Here is an 18050-nt window from a genome sequence, read left to right on the forward strand (position 1 = left end):
CATTCATTCAGGTTCCTCTGCCATTTTTCAAGGTGATTATGTAGGCAAACAAGGGTATCATTTTTATTCAAGTCACAACACACTATTTCTGATGGAAAGAGAGAGAAAAAGTTCTCACCTGGCTTCCTGAACTTTGCTTTCGTCATCGTTAAAGCACTGGTACTCTTGGATATAACCCTGAGAGCAGTTGATTAGTGTAAAATTCGGCCGGCAAACCGCAATAAAATTGGGCCTCAAACGTCCAACAGACACTTTGGCGATGTCTGTGAAAGACTGGCTGATGGCACATCCAAAGGCAAAGCAACCCACTTGCTTGTACAGAGCTGCCACATAGGGGTTCTGGATGAAGGATCGGGATGTTTCCTTTAAACAATGGATCCGATAAAACTCTCCTATTATGATCTGTAAGGGAAAGATACGTATATGTTTAAGTAAGATAAGAAATTATGCATCCTTCATGAGCAGGCCACATGTCAATACAATTTTATCGGAAAAGAGCGTACAGGTGTAGCTTTTTTAGATATTCCATTTCTCCCCTCAGAAACAATCCCACTTCACTGTATGATTAATCTGGGGGAGACTGAGCATCATGGTGCCTCTCTGTCTCCACCCACTGTTGAAATGGGCAAAACATATACACTTGTGCTCCATTGCGTCAGCTTGAAGAAGTTCATGGGCTTGCTTTGCTATGCTGGGCCAAGTTTCTGGGATTCCCTCCTCTTCTCCCCAGTAATTATTTAGGGTCTTTATTTGAGAAAAACATTCAAATGGCACCTAGTAACTCCCCTGTGAATGCAGCCAAAATGACAAGGAAGGTACTTATTAGTATAGAGACAGACAACATTCCCCAAACAATTTACACATCCCAAAGTTATTACTAGAGACTATCTTATAAGTACAACTTGGAATGCAATAATAAATCTGAAGGCTTTGGGGGAATCTCTTACAATTGCAAAAGCTGCAAAACGAGAGCAATCATAGTAACTGTTATTCCATGCCTTAGCTTACAGGCAATGATGACAAGCCCAGTGATATCATTAGAAAGAACTTGTCTAGCTGCTTTCATTGGACGATCCTATCTACTTCTAAACACCAAAGGAACAGAATCAAATCTAAGTGATGTGGGTGCTTTTGGCATCTTTATATATATGAGTCATTGGGCAGTTGCACCTCAGACAAAGCTGGAAATAAGCTGCAGGTGTAGCCAAAAATAGCAGGTAATTCCACAAGCACAACAGTTCCTAAGCTGAGCTTTTCCAAGTCTGTCACCTGAACGGAGAGCTCTAAAAATTCTGCTCTAGTAATTGCAGCAAAACCTTAAGCGATGCAAGACACCTGGGCCAATTCACATGTTTTTGAAAGGAAGTCACTACAAAGGCACTTTCCCCTCTCTGTTTAAACAGAGCTAGTTCACATGTCACATTAAACTATAGTTAAAATAAACTATGGTTTAATGCAAATGAGCTTACAATGCTAAGGTGCGCTGCTGAAATCACAGACACTTTGCTTCTTCTCCATAGCTGGGAAGCAAGCTATGGTCTAGCTTGTGTCATCTGATCCCAGGCTCGTAGTTTCTCTCCAGATAAATCACAAGCGGAGACCAAGGTTTTATTCTTTGGCTGACATTCATGGCTTCTTTGGGATAAACACATCATGAGGGGTTGGGAGAGCCAGTCCTGGTGCCATCACGTGACAGCAACAGGCGCAATTTGTTGTATTAGCCTGAGAGCTGGCACAGCAAGAAAACATTTTTTTGAGGTGGGGTGGTGGTTCTTTGCTCCTGGTCAGCACAAGTGATAGGGCTGTGGTGCAGTGGTGACCATGATGCTCATTAAACCCTGTCACTGGTGACCATGGGTTTAGATTTCCCTCTTAGCCAAGTATGATCTTTGAAACATTAGTCTCAGCTATACTGGCAAAGAAAAAGTGCTTTATATGTGTTGTATATGCATTATAACATGGTGACACCAGACAGTGCTGTGGAGTTCCGTTTTCGCCAACCTGATTTCTCATACAAAGTTTACGGCATGTTTAACTGAAACACTTCTTTGATGTGTCTATGTCTGGCCACTGTCCAATAATATTTTGTTAATTTATATCACACTTTTCAGAGCCAAGTTTCTCATTTAATCTCTGGACGGATGGAAGAATAGGCTCCTTCTCAACTCTTAGGCGAGGTAGGTCGGAATTGCATATGCATTCTTGGGGGAGCATAGTGTTCCTCAACTTCTTAAGCATGGGATTCTGGTAGATGGAGCAAACAGTTTTGTGGATCTCACAGATAGCAAGCTTATTTCTGTTGTGACTCCACTGGGATCATTCAAAGGAGGAAAAGGAGGGTCACAAGCGGCTGACTGCTATAGGACCAGTTATCCCAGGTTGTGTGCAGGGCACTAGTCAGTGAGCAAGAAAGAAACTGGGTTGCTTTACCTTTTCCTAGGTTGCTGAGGGTGGGAATAAGTACAAATTTTCTGCTTCAGCTATTACATTTTAGATGTCATCCTAAATTGTCTAAATGTACACCTTTGCATGTGATCAACATAGATACAAATGGCCAGATTCCAGGATTAGCTGTAGCTCCTTGCTTGACTGCATGCTCCCATAAAGTGCAAAATGGTTCTCGTTGTAATGTCTTAAAATTGTGGGAAACACAGTTCATACCTGCACACACTTTTCTGTTGCTCTTCCTACAATGTAGCATGTTTCTGGGAGCACAACCCAAGAACCCTTGAACCATACACTGTAAGTATTTCCTGTGTCACATCTAGAGGGAATGTTCTAGACTTGACACTAATGCTATCAATCATCATTATGAACTTGGTTTCCTGGCTTCTTATAATCTCAAGCTTTTAAAGGCAGTTTAATGAAAATCAGGCTGTGAAACCAATTCCAAATGTCACACCTCCAGGAAAGAGGCAAAAAGCTTAAATTGTTCTTTGTCACGTTACCCAAGTAGATTTTTTGAGCTCTGGTTTTACATTTTTAGGATTTTATTAATTACTTCACTGTTTTTATACCTCTGTAATAAAATAGGTTCCTTTCCTCCCTCTCCCTCTCCTTCTACATGTTTTTTTTTATTCTGGCCAATAGAAGAATATACACATTCAATGGCCAGAAAAATGCCTTCATGCAAATCAATCTCTGAAACAGCCAGTAATATTACTCGCAACATGGAAACATTGCCAATTACAAACACACACACAAACACACAAATTCATTCTAATTTACTTTTCTCCCCTTCACCACAAAGTCTTTGTGTACCAGCTATCACTAAAATGAATCTGTAAAGCTATTTAGCTTAATATATTAATTAAGCAAAACAAGGAAATAACTATTAAGAGCAACAAAGCCTGCTTCACTAGATACGGAAACACAATTTTTTATATTGTAATGCTTCTGGGGGATGGTGTATTGTTGTTTTTTTCAATATTGTTGCCCAGCCACAAATGGCATGCAGGCAACATGCTAATATAAGGATGCTTAGAAGGTTCAGAAAGAATTGCTTTCCACATGTCACACCACCAAACAGCTTCCTTGCAGGTTTATCCACAAAAGAGAGAAGGGAATGGCAAGCTCTCTTATAGATGTTTCATAGAATGGGGATGTCTGTTTTGTTGATTATAAGATTTACAAAAATAAGAGTTATTAATAATGTGTCACAAGCTGTAAGTGTAGTATTCTTGGTATTCTGCTTAGAACCCCATGGTGGTGAGGAAAAGGAAGACCCTAGAAGGTAGCAAGCAATCCAGTTTACAGGACAAAAAAATTACAAAGTTTAAAAGCTGCAGACATAAGAGGTACTGAGGAGACTAACTACAGGAAACTGGGTTTCCTGGTTTGGAAAGGTTTGTATTGTAAGGTGCAAAACCTGAAACTGAATGAATATTCAGAAATGGAGGTAGAATGAGACAGTTGGGTGGGGATGGGAAAGAGGAGAAAGGGACATGGATTCACTGAAATTACAAGCATTCATAGCTACTTCATGGAAGAGTGTCTAGAAAAAGTGTGGGCTTGCTAGTTCAGTTTCTTTTGTTTAGTCGGCAGAAAAACAGCACATACTGAAGAGCTGCGTTGTCACATTCCCCTCCCCCCCCACAGGAAATTAATATTGCGGTTCCTGGGGCTTCACCCAGGCTGTCTAGGTTTAGGAGCTAACCTGTTCCAGAATCACATGCAAGCCCTGGAGAACACAAGTGCTGCACAGCTGATGGCTTATCTCGACTGTTGGACCATCTTCAAATGCAGGCGATCGGCCAGAGTCTACGTTTGCATGTGGGGCGAATAAAAGCATATGAATCTCAGCATCTCCTCCTTTGGCAGAACGCAATTAATTTGCCAGATGGCCTCTAATGGTTATTTACAGCCAGGGCCTCTCTCCGACAACCGTAGCATCAGTTTCCTTTCCCTATTGCTCATTTACTGGAGGATGAGTCTCTTACAAATCCCCTGTGGCTTTTGTGGACACTTGGGAATGCATTTCCACCACATATGCACAAGCAAAAGTGGCCTGTAGGCGCACTACATTCAAAAAGTACAAATATGTATAAGGGAGATTCACATGTGTTCAGCCGCTTCAGAGGAGATTCTATGCTTCCCAGCTGTCCTGGGATGGGGATGCAAATGATCAATGTAAAAACGAAAAACAACAACTGGAAATCTGCATTTTACAGTGGTTGAGCCGTTCCATACGAACGTGGGTCAGCATAACAAACTGAATTAAGGAAAGAGCGTAACAATAAGTGCTTCACCATTTTATTCTTAACACATGGAGCCTCTTAAACCATAGATGCCTGTCCTGAGATAGACATGGGAATATTTTGACCAGGGCCAACAAAGGCTAGGGATTAATATTTTCTCTCGCTGCTGGTGGTCCTGGTAATTGCACAGATGTAGCAGACTGTAAATTGGAGACTTCAGCCCCCCACCAGCACAACAGTGTGTAGCCATGACCCGTCCTGCTTTAGCTGAAATCAGGGCCGGACCTTTAATGAGAAGCTGAAGTAGGATAAACTTGTTCTTTTGGCAATGCTGTCCCTGATTAAAAAAAAGGGGGGGAAAGAAAGCTCAAGCAACTAATTCAGCACAGATGTGCAAAAGCTGAAACTTCATCCTGAATAAACAAGTCTTAAAGATATTAAGCTCCTCTTCTGACTTGTGTCTCCAGCAAGTAGTATGCATGTGGTGTGAACTGCTGGAAACGCTTAAAGGGGAGCAAAGCTGGTAAGGGACAAAGTGCAAAATGGCCCAGTATTTGGAAAACATGGCTGCAAATCCGTTTTCATCAAATCCTTGAAAGGTCTCTGTGCAATTAGTTTCTATTATTCAGTCACCCTTGCAATCTCTCCTGATCACCGCCAACCATACTTCATTTTCAAGTTACTGTGAAACACCCCCCCCCCCAAACATCTAATAGGATGAGGAGATTTAAATAAATTAAACACACTTCTCTCTGTTTTGTTTGCACTGGTTTTGACTCTACTAAGTGCAAGTGTTTCTATTTTTGCTTTAAACAAAACTTTTAAGATGCCATGCAAGTGCATGCAAAGAGAGACACGAGGAAGCAGGCTAACTTTCACTTTAACTAGGTCACTGGTTCAAATTTACAGTGGACTGGTAGTGCCTTTTCCTCTGCTAAGGTGAAATTCACCTCTTTAGAGAACAGAAACGGCTCTGTATAATTGAGGAGATACATGTTTACATAGAAACAAGTCCTACTATGTATAACAGGATACATTCCCATGTAAGCATGCATAGGATTTGTGTTCTTAAGTAGCAGAAGGTCACATGTCTCCTTTGTACAAGATGACCTTTTCTTACAGGAGACGAAGTTGGGTAGAGATGCCAATAGGGGACCAGGCATTGCTTATTTACTGAAATGTGCAGAGAGAAGGGCCATCAGTCACAAATATGAGACTTTACTAGATGGCCAGTAAGTAGAAGTTTGCATAGAAGTTTGCAGCCATGACTTGTGGATAACATGAGGTCCTGAAAGGTCAAACCAAGCCATATTTTCTAAAGTAAAAGAAATACAATGTGGGGTAAGATTTGGGAATATTTAGGGGAGGTCTGGAAAGCACAATCCCCTAAGGCAATTAGTATCTCAAGGGTCTTGTGCATTCATATCCTCCCATGTACTGATGGAGACAAAGGTCACAGCCTCTGGTATTTACTTAACAAGAACTTTGTGGGCCTTGCAAGCCCCATAAAACATGACCTAGACCTTTTGGTCTAGATGAGGGAGTCTATTGATGACACTATATAAAATAAAGGGTTAGCAGTGTGAAAATGATTGTCTTGCTTATTGTCCCCCAATGCCCTTATGCCAGCTATGGAGTGTTTGGAAAGCAAAGACATCAAATTTAAAGGGGATAATTAGTACTCAGTGAATTTAGGGTGAATTCCAGTTGTGCTACAATAATCCTGGCATCTAAGTAATGCCTTCTGGGTGGTGGTGGGAAATATATGTACTGTATGTGCAGAATGAGAGTTAAAATCTCACCACTGGTCGCCACTTGGTGGAAAACTGTTTTTCTAGATGGTATCATATATATGGATTTAAACAGCTTTATAAACTGAAAATTGTTGGTGTTATGGAATAGAACAGGAATGAGGATGTTGTGCCCCTCCAGATGTTGCTGCACTACAACTCCCATCATCCCTGACCAATCCTGATTAGTGCTGATGGAAGTTGGAGTCCAAAAACATGTTGCCCACTTCTGATAGAGAGAAAGTGAACGTTTACTTCACGCGTGGTGTTTTCTTGTTGTTTCTAGGTCTGCATGTATGCCTGAATGATGTAGCAGTTGGTGTGTGGGAATTTTACATGTATATTTATTGATACAATACTAAAAATACGACAAATTTTCCCTATCTTCTCCCATCATAAATAAAAAATAAAAATTCGAAATCCATTTCTTAGCCTGCTTGATAAGATTGGCAATCCTCCACAATAAAAGTGCTATATTGTTTTGTATTTTCCATACCCGGTTGCTTTTGTTGGGAAAGCTGCAAATATGGCAGAGAATCAGCTATTTTACGTCAGAGTGGCTGGGGTTTTCTTTCTCTCTCTTCCCCACCCCACCCCCAGTTTTTAATTAGCCTGCCATTTTGTGTTAGAAAGTTGACGGATTATATAGTCAGCTGATTATGTTTCCAGCCACATTTTCAGCACTAATAATACACACCACTGGCTTGCTCCTGATCAGAAGCAGATTCTGCAAGGAGCCCAAATGACGGTATGTTAGGCAATAACATGGAAATGAAAAGCTTTTTCACTTTCATTTATGGCCTTTCTATAATGGGAAAGTTCCCCTGCAGGATAAAATTCCTTCTTGTTTATAGGTTTATTCATTTTCTCTTTGAATGCAAAAATAACTGGTTATTGGGGCTATTTAGTTGATAGAGCACTTAGTAGGAACAGACTTTGTTGACAAATAATGGCAGGAGGAAGTTTTAATAGCCGTGAAGCAAAGAAACCTAGAATGGATGTGGGGGTTGGGGAGTCACATAAAGGTTGGGCAGACCTAACACAATGGTTGGCCAACCCAAGCACACAAAATTCTTGGACGCTACAACCAAGGGTTTTGCTATAGATTGCCCTCTGTCATTGTGTTTTATTTTGTTTTTATTTTACATCACTTGAAGCAGCAGGAACTTGGTTTGTAGACAGAGGGAGAAATAAGTGGGGCTAGGCTAAAAGTCACAATCAAAAGTATATGCGATCTGCATGTTAAAATTATGTGACTGATGAAATTAATTTTCTTAATACGCCGGGCCTTGCGTATGGTCTTAGCCTGCTATACAACTTAGATTTTGAAGAATGTCCTCAAAGTCCTGAAGGACAGAACCTACAACTGGCAGGAGTAGGCCAAGTTGAAACAAGAGAAATTTTCAACTGAAATACTTGCTGGCATTTATTATTATTCCCACTCTTCATTTGGGAAGCTCAAAAATGGTCTCCTCTCTAGACGCTAACAAATCTGAGACCTGTTTAAAACAATTATTCTGCAAATAACAATAATTCTATAAGAATGTTATAATGATTTCCTGCATAAAAAAGGAAATTCCAATCATGAGATAGTGTGCAGGAGGAACATGTGCCAGCCTTCTCCTCCCCAACATCCTTGCATGTGCCAGTCCCCTGCCCCCATTCTACCCCTGAGGTTCCTGCTTTCAGCAATAAGATCTGAGGTGCGTCCAGCTCATCGTGCAGGGCTCCCAGTTGCATTCAGCTGAACAGGTTTTCAATCCCACTTCTTACCTCAGAAAGGTCACCAATGCAGGTGTTGTGGGGCAGGAACACTCTTACATTCCGCAAGCCAACTGTAATTTAGACCTTCATGGAAACTATGTGTAAACTCTTGGTTTACTTAGAAGTACAACCTATCTTCCCTTTGCCTAATTTCAAATGTAGTACCAAACCACGGTTTAGTGCTAGGAAAAAAACCTCAGGTTCAGCTGCTCCCTCTCATCCTCTTCCCTTATTACTTCCTGTTTTCAACAAACCATAGCTTGCCAATACAACCACACCGTAGCTTCGACTTGCCATGCAAACCAGGGTTTATTCCTAGTTTGTAGAGAAAATACAAATGAGAGTTTGTCAGGTTGGAGGTAACAACAAACCACAGTTTTCAGCCCAACACCAAATCATAGTTTGGCATCATATTTGAACTGAACTACTCAGTTTGTAAAGTGGTCATCAATGCAATCATATGAGCAACCTCCATTTGTAAGCCTGGGCTGAGAATATGCCTCCATTTACTGACAAAGAAATACTCCATGACGCAGCATCTTTTTCAATAATGAGAAAATGTTTCAGAGATCCAAAGGAAAAGAACATGCAAACAGAATTATCTATCTTAATGCAAAGGATACTGGGAACACAGACATTGCCCCTTCCCTTCGGCCTCCCAAGTTTCAAATTTCCTTTCAAAATCTGCCTCCTTAGTAGATATCAGAACCTAATACTGTCTGCAAAACATTTCCAGGCAGTCAGTGGCTGGCTGCAAAGCAGAACATACTTCACAACCCAACATGAAATACGGGATATGTAAATACCACAAAGCGTACCAGAATGCAGACAATGTACACCAAATCCTTCAAGACGCTAAATTTTTGCCGAACAAGCACGTAGTTGCTGAGCTGGAACATGTCTCCTACATTGGTTGTTCAATGAAATTTATGGGATTTGGCTCACTTGTATGGTTTTGGAAGGAACGTTTTGTCCCCAACTCAGAGTTTGTTTCTAGAGTACTTCTGGATTAGATAACTAATCATGCTCTTCATACAGTAGAGACTGCCTAACAACTGTTGTGTTCTCCAGATGTTGCACGCCACAACTCTGGCCGTCCCTGACCATTGGTTCTGCTGGCTGGCGCTGAAGGGAGCTGTTGTTCACAACATCTGTGCTGAAGAGCCCTCTTCAGATATTATGGCCCACACAGTTAATTTTAGGGACTGGGAGAGCAGGGTTAGGCCCCAGTGGCCTCATCCCTGCATTTCTAACTGCCTGGTGCAGCCTTGTTGTCATTCACACTGCCTGAACTATGGCACCTGGTGTATATCTTCACACAATTTACCGTCCTGATCATTCAGGCATTCTAAAGTATGCACAGGGCCTACGCATGTAAGCAGGCTGCCTGCTTCAAACTTTCAGAGCAATGCATAGGCAGCAGCAAGGCCAAACCACCAGGGTCATGGCCAAGGCAGTAGTGGGAGCAAGCACAGCCTCCCCATTCACACCATGATAAGCATGTGATGGGTGCAGTATTAGAAACTCAGATATATAAGCTAATCGCCAAATGGCACCTTAAGTCTGGGTTATGGTCACCACAATGTTATGTCTAGGCGCCATTCCTCCCCCCCCCCCCCAGCAATGGTGTTTGTTATGATTATTGTGGTTCTTATTATTATCTCATTTCTACACCACTTTACATTTTAAAGAAAAAATCTCCAAGCTGTTTACAACACATTGAAACATAAAAACAAACAAACCCAATCCGATATAAAACAAATTCAAGCTTCCAGGAAAATATTTCATATCCTTCTCTAAGCGACATTTTGCTTTCCCTGTATTTATTTACATAATTTATAGAGCTGCCCCATAGCAGAAGAACTCTAGGAAGCCAATGTGGTGGGGTGGTTAGAGTGCTGGACTAGGACCTGGGTTCAAATCCCCCACTCAGTCATGAAGCTCACTGGGTGACCTTGGAGTCAGTCACAGCCTCTTAACCTACCTCGCAGGGTTGTTGTAGAGATTAACTGAGGAGGAGTTGTACCCTGTAGGATGGGATATAAGATAATAAATGAGCTCTTCTGCTTACCTGCTTAAGAAAGCTGGAGGGCCCAGCCAAATGAAGATGTCAGTCGCCAAACTGGCATCCAGAGATCTCCATGTGCTTGCAATTGGACTTGTGCCAGTCACAAAATGCACCTGGCACCTGGCTAATTTCTATCTGGATAATATCATAGCTTCTTGAATCAACTGATATACAGATTAATTTGGTCTGCAGTGTGATTTGAGTGGTGGCTATACTGAAAGCTATTTCCTCAAAGCCAGTGAATCCACAAGCTCCTCCCTTCAAAAGTTTATCCTTGTCAATGCTGTATTATCAGCAATGCACATGACCCTGATGGGGTAACAAACAAAAGGCAGGTCCCCGCTGTAGTGGGTTTAGGGAACTATTCCATAATAAGTTGTTTGAAGATTTCAGTTTAAGAGCTGCCACTTAAGGTATGATCTGGTTTGCGTTAATTCCACAAAGACACCAATGTTTTTCAGTAACAAAGTATTTAGAACCACTAATGTTTGATTAGTCGACATCCTAACTTTTATTTATGTAAAATCAATAAAACAAGAACAGAACAGAAAAAAATAGGCATGTTGTTTGGTACTGGGTGTTTATTTTTATAGTACAGGGAGCTGAAATAAAACCACAGTCGTTTTGTCCTACTTACAGCAAGTATGGCTATAAGAATGCCTGCAGCACAAAGGACAGCATCGTTGATGGTCTCTCCACTTTTCAGAGGGTAGCGAATGCTTTCATCGTTACAGTAAAATCCCCGCTTATAGGGTGGGATTGTGCTTGTTTCGATTATCAGAAATGGCAGGCCAGCTAGAGGGAGAAAAGGAAGAGGAACAAAAGAAAAAGAGTGTGGTCAGAAACACAAGTAAGAATTAAACAAGGACCTTAGTAGTCATGATTATGGCACACTGGGAAATACTATTTATTGGGACTTGCACCGGGAAATCCCATACAGATACTAGGGGTGGGGGTTTGCATAAAGTTATTCAACACTGAACTACCACCTCCCCTCCCCCAAAAGAAAAAGACTTATGCATTTAAAATCAGTCAAATTCACAAGATTCTCTGATTCAGCTTGTTTAAAATGTCACAACCCTAAATCTCCTAAAGCAGATAGAGGTCAGAGGCAAAGCACAATAATAGGAACACAGGATGAAACCAACTGTGCTCTTTGGTTCAATTACTTGTAACAAATTTCAAAGCCACATCATTATTTTTTACAAAGCTAAATTTCAATCACTGAAAATATTTTCAACCTGGAAGAAAACCAAAGGTAATTAAGGATTTGAGATTATTTCTACCTGCCTAATACTATATATGTTTCCATATAGCTATTAATTGTATTTAATAGTATTAAATTAAATTAAATAGTATTAATTGTATGATTAATAGGGGACGCGGGTGGCGCTGTGGGTAAAACCTCAGTGCCTAGGACTTGCCGATCGTATGGTCGGCGGTTCAAATCCCCGCGGTGGGGTGAGCTCCCGTCTTTCGGTCCCAGCTCCTGCCCACCTAGCAGTTCAAAAGCACCCCCAAGTGCAAGTAGATAAATAGGTACAGCTTTATAGCGGGAAGGTAAACGGTGTTTCCGTGTGCTGCGCTGGTGCCGGCTCGCCAGAGCAGCTTCGTCACGCTAGCCACGTGACCCAGAAGTGTCTCCAGACAGCGCTGGCCCCCGGCCTCTTAAGTGAGATGGGCGCACAACCCTAGAGTTGGACACGACTGGCCCGTACAGGCAGGGGTACCTTTACCTTTTATTAATTGTGGTCTTGGTGCTTGTCGTGCATGTATGTTTTGCACAGTGTCCTCTTAACATTGTCCTCATCAGAATGCTGCCCCATATTTTTTTCCCTTTTACTATTAATGTAGAAAAGTCTTTTTTTAAACAACAACAACACTATTGAAAGACTAAATGCAAATTAAAATTGGGGGGGGCATAGGGGTGGCATTTTGATTTCCTAAAGGTGCCATGAGAACACTACACAAAGCAGCACTGAGTCCACAATGAATTGGCATGTGGAACGACCCTATGCAAAAAGTCAAATTTTAAAATATAACTTTACGTTTTCCTTTTTGCTGAATTGCAGCATACATAGTTAGTGAGATCATCTTCTACTACTGGCACCTTCATAAAGGGAACTGATGCACTGCTGCCTTCACAAGCCTAGTCTAATGCTTGACTCATTGTACACAGAAGTGTGTGTTTTGCAACACATTCATAAAATAGTGAATAAATGTGTTAAGAGGCATCAACAAACCTCTGATTTTGCAACTCAAAATTTAGCATATTTGTACAGATCCAGGCCATCCTCATTCCACTATCTAAAACCTGTTGGAACAGAGTCAATTTGGATACAGAATCTGTTTTCTGAGCCAACAATATATGATATGAATAGCCTTTTTAGAAAAAAGAAAAGAACAAAAAAAAATTTCCTTTGCATCCCAATAAAAAATTGCTGCCAAAAAGCTAACACTGCATGATGAGATCTGGTTTCACATCCACTAGAAGCAGCAGTTTAATAGTCAAACTTTGGGGATTAACCATACCATGGTTACGTGACTTATTGTTATTGCTCCAGTTCCTCTTTTTAATTGTTTTCATATGACAAGTCTGTAAAACACATGTTCCCTCAAACAATAAAACATATCTGAGAGCTAAATCGGGCTTTTTTAAAAAAGAAAAAGAAAGAAATAGGGGACACGGGTTAAGGAGGAGGAAAGACAATAGTGTTCCTATAAATTATGTGAACTCTGAAATAATAAAGATTTGTTTCCCCCTTCATTCACCGAACAGCATGGGAGTAGTATTTCCACATTTCAATTATTTTCAGGACTGCCACCACCATAATACGAGCAAGACTTGACCAAGATTGTATATATTTTCTTTAAAAGCATACAGACATGGTTTTGAAAATGTGAGGGTTTTGTTTTTTTCTCCTGCAAACTTGTGGTTTAGTGGGATATTGCCAATTGAGTCTTGACATTTTTCCAGCACAACAGTAACCTCAGATTCCCTATTTTCATATGAGAAAAATAAACATACCCTCAGGAGCCGAACGGATATTGCTCACAAAACCCGCGGCATGCCTAGACTCTGAGGACTGGGCTGGAGGCCATGCTTCACCAAGGTCACCGTCCAGGCCAGGGCACACATTGCCGTCAAAATGAGCACTGTGGTGTCAGAGCCCTTGCTAAGGTAGTCTTGTTTCCAAGGAAGATCTCTTGGAGCACAGATTGTTTTGATGAATTGTGTCACCACCCACAACTTCAGGCACAAACCCCATCTTCTGGAAATGGTTGGCGCTGAGGTTCCAGCATGGGCTGGTGCCAATGGCCACCCTGAAAAGGGGTTTACAAAAGATACTACTAGAAATCTTAAAGGGGGTGGGAATGCCACAGATGAAAATCAAGGATGGAGGGGAGGGAAGGAACAACAAAATGGAAATAGCTCTAGCTGCATGACTGTTTACAGGAAAGGCTCCAGGCCTTAATTTCATTTACACCAAAATGGTAAATATGAAGCGTAAGATCAGACTGTGGCCATTCAACATCTCATACCATAACCCACCTCAATCAGTTTCCCAGGCCAGCAACAACCTACTATGGCCGTACAGCGAGACATCAGGTTCTAGTCAGGCAAAAATCATTCTCTCAGACTCACTGCCAACACTGCTGAAACCAAACTTCAACAAGACTTGACAGTGTTTCAGTATAAATGATGGTGTCAGTTTTTGACAGGAAAAAACAAAACAAAGTTCCAACCAAATTGGAAAAGATGGATTTCCCGGTCATTCTGGTTCCCCACTGGATTTGGTGGTTGAAATATCAGTCTCTGGGCTAAAGTTTAGTAATCTGAGTTTGGGGGAAATGTGACCCTGGATTTTTCAGCTGTAGCCATTTCAGAAGCTTATCTCTGAGACCTAATCTCTTTAGGCCGGTTCTGGGCATTATTCTCCACACATTTGTAATTGTTTGGTGAGATTCAAGTGTTGGGGTGCATAACCAGTGTGGGGTGCCTGCCTGCTTTATACCTGAAAGACCCCCTTGTGATTTACAGCCCTGCAGGATCCTCACAGACAAGCTCAGCTAACGTGGGTGGTGGGCATGGGATGAGCAGCCATGCCACACCTCTCTTCTAACAACTGTGGAGAGCTGGAGAGCTTTTAGGATCCTATAATTCCCAGCCTTTCTCCTCCATGAAAGATACAGCTAAGAAGAGATGCTTGCTTAGTTTCCCAGTGTATCCCTTTGCCTCTGTAATGGCACAAGGAACCTGGGATAACTCTGGACCTTTTACATGCAAAAGTCAAAACAGCAGCCCCATGAACCAGACCAGAGTCACCCTGTCCGGTATCTTGCTTGCCACAGTGGCCAACCAGATGAAGTTCAGGACATCCTCTGGGTATTCAGTGGATAAATGCCTTGGGACAAAAAGCTCCTATATAGCCACAATTGATAAACCCATGATTTCATTCACTCTTGTAACTCCAATTCCAGTTTGGCCTCTTTCTGTGTTTCTAAAGTGTCCTTACTAAAGCATGCCGTTGGAGAGCCAGATTCAGCAGCTTGAATAAGGGTTGTAGGAAGGCTTTCCTGTTATAGTAAGGCAGTGTTAAAGGAAGTGGTACCTGCTCCAGAGAGCTGGACCATAAAGAAGGCTGATCGCTGAAGAATTGATGCTTTTGAATTATGGTGCTGGAGGAGACTCTTGAGAGTCCCATGAACTGCAAGAAGATCAAACGTATCCATTCTTAAGGAAATCAGCCCTAAGTGTTCACTGGAAGGACAGATCGTGAAGCTGAGGCTCCAATATTTTGGCCACCTCATGAGAAGAGAACACTCCCTGAAAAAGACCCTGGTGCTGGGAAAGATGAAGGGCACAAGGAGAAGGGGATGACAGAGGACAAGATGGTTGGACAGTGTTCTCGAAGCTACAAGCATGAGTCTGACCAAACTGCGGGAGGCAGTGGAAGACAGGAGTGCCTGGCGTGCTCTGGTCCATGGGGTCACGAAGAGTTGGACACGACTAAATGACTAAACAACAACAACAACACCTGCTCCATTTGGCTGTTTTTAACTATCTGACTCTTCTTTAGTACTTGAATGACGTATCCAGATTTGCTTTAACCTGTAACTTTAAAATTACATTTGCAACAAAGTAAGTAAACAAACAAATGATAGAAATGACTTTTCGCTTCAGTGCCAGGTCAAAACTTATTTGCCCAGATGTTTGAAACTCCAAAGCCTGAAAACTGAGGAGCATCCTGCCTGTTCCTCTTGCTTTTTAAAAACTCACTCATTATATAAAAGACAATGATGCTGTTTCATCCTTAATTGCATTATATGGGAGTTGAGTGTTTTATTTCTCTTTATGTGGATGAAGGGCAGTCTGAAGCAGTCTTCACCAACCTGATGTCCTCCAGATGTGCTCCGCACACTCTTGTCAGCTCTAGCAGGTACAGATATGCTGTCCAAAATAGCTGCAGTCCAAAATATCTGGAGATCACCAAGTTGGTGAACGCTGGTTTAGAAGCATTTCCAATGGAATCAATTAATAAGTAGCTGGACTACACAGGTTGTGGGCACTAAGGAGTTCAGCTAGGCCCTGTAGGAACTGCTTTTGCTGCAACATACACTGGAGGAGGAAGGGAAGGAAAAGGAAAAGGATGCCGCTTTTCTTTGGAGGAAGTCAAAATGACTTTCTGACTCCTCGCGGCTGGTGTCCTATGCAAAGCTGCTTCAGTGGAGAGCTGACATTGCATTCTGCTTTACATTTTAATAAGGGCTACTGCAGCTGGGCTGGAACTTGGCAGGCTTTGAACGTTAAATGTAAAAGAAGCAACGTTGTTTTATTAACATCTTCCTCAACAATCAATTAATTTTTCTTTACCTCCTAGGAAACCTAACAACCTCAGAGACACAGGAGGTGATTTAAAAGGTGGGGGGGGGGGCATTGACTGAGCAGCTTGCAATTGATTGAAAATCAAAAGCCTCTTGTGCTGAATTCAATGCTTTGAAACATTGAACCTTTGAAAACCTAAGAGTTGGGCAGATTTGGGGAGCGTGGAGGATATAAGACAGGATAAGCTTTCATTGGCCACCCATTGATAAAGTCATGTGGGATATGTTACTGTGGTGACCCAAACAGGCAGCTCTGATCTTCCCAGCTGAAGTTTCACCTTTGCACTAAATTAAACACAGTTGCCTCTCCCACTTTCAAGTTTCTTCTTTTTGTTTTGGAATGAAGCATTGAAGAACCAGCCTCTTCAGCCCCTTGTAGACATATTAAGACGGAAAGAAATACAGCCCAGCAAAACCACCTCAGCTAATTTTCAGTAACTGCTACCACTCTGTTGTGAGGCCTCTAAGCGTTGTTAACTAAGGGAGCAATCTTAATGCCATTTCTGGGGAAAGCAGGGCTTGTATCCTAAACTGACCCATTTGGTGGAGAGGGGTCCAATATTTACACACCCTCTGAGTGACCCCAGGGCAGAGTTGGGGTAGATGTGCCCAGCATATAATTAATACATTGCTTTGTTTTACAAATGGAAGACAATGAGTTAAACAGAAGAAATAGTATTCTACTGAGGAAAAAATACTATTGCATTATCTCTGTTTTTACCATGAGGCAACTGATTGTACAGTAGGGCAGATGTGAGTACAACTCATCATTTAAAACAAGGATTGAGTGCTCTGCAAAGTTGAGCGGTATGCAAAGTTGGTGGTTAAAATCACCCAGAGTTCTTGCTCGTGCAAACATACCCACGGTAATGCTGTCAATTTGGGTTGAGAAGCCAAGGGAACAGACCTCTGAAACCATTCTGTACTGTGCTCAACTCTGCATATAGACAAGATTGGAATCAAGCAGAAATTCTTGGGGGGGGGGCATTGTGTGTACATGTTTAGTAAAGCAGGGAACAATTTTGTCACACCTTGGTATAAAATCATAGAACTGTGGAGATGGAAGGGACCAAAATACTGTAAATCGTGAGGTTAAAAGGAAATGAAAGTCAGAGAAGTACAGATGGAAATAAGTACCCTATTAACAGTGGCCACTAATAAAAGAACAGACAACTTGGCACTGGCAACTCCGTGACTGACCTTATGTTGTCTATCTGTGAACAAAGGAACTTCAAAGGGAAGCTGGCAATGTAAAACCATTGAATTACAATGCATCAAGAGATTCAGTGCTATCCATTGTGGACTAAATTGACACAATGGATTTTTATCACACTACATGTGGCTACTGGCTTACCAAAGCCAATATATCTATGTGTTGTCTACTACTGTATTTTGTGAACCATCACTGTTAATAAAGGTGATTATCACCATGCAATTTTCCTGCAACTCAGCAGCACTTCATGCTAGATTCTAACCAGTGCTCAGTATGTACTGACCATTCACCCTAGAGTTGAGCTAGAACTCAACAGAACTCAGTTCTGGCACCTCTCAGGTGGGCACCTGCCATTCTAAGAGAACGAGGGAGGCATTCATAGTGAGTTCCGGCACCTCTTTTTCTAGAAAATTAGCACTATCCATAACCTTCTATGAAACGAACAGGTTCTGTGGAAAACTACACTGGCCTTTATGAATTCACATACATCAGCAACTGGTGTGTGTCATGAGAAAATAGCTACCAAACTTATTGCACTGAGTACAGCTAAGGCTGAAAAAGTCTTAGTTGGTTGACTGTCTGGGCTCCTAAAACCATCACAATAAACTTACCATTGGTACCTTCACAGTTTG

General features: G+C 41.7%; 1 protein-coding gene across 1 annotated transcript in view; it reads right to left on the bottom strand.

Annotated features, from left to right (window-relative positions):
- PLPP3 (phospholipid phosphatase 3) overlaps positions 1-18050 on the bottom strand; it is a 64185-nt gene that overhangs the window by 16740 nt on the left and 29395 nt on the right. The window contains exons 2-3 of the mRNA XM_083745900.1: positions 10957-11114; positions 119-402 (exon numbers count right to left, since the gene is read on the bottom strand). Coding sequence (XP_083602026.1) covers positions 119-402; positions 10957-11114 — 442 coding nt within the window. The remainder of the gene's footprint in view (positions 1-118; positions 403-10956; positions 11115-18050) is intronic.

The sequence above is a fragment of the Podarcis gaigeae genome (genome assembly GCF_964106915.1).
Source record: "Podarcis gaigeae genome assembly, chromosome: 6".
In the NCBI taxonomy this organism is placed as follows: Eukaryota; Metazoa; Chordata; class Lepidosauria; order Squamata; family Lacertidae; genus Podarcis; species Podarcis gaigeae.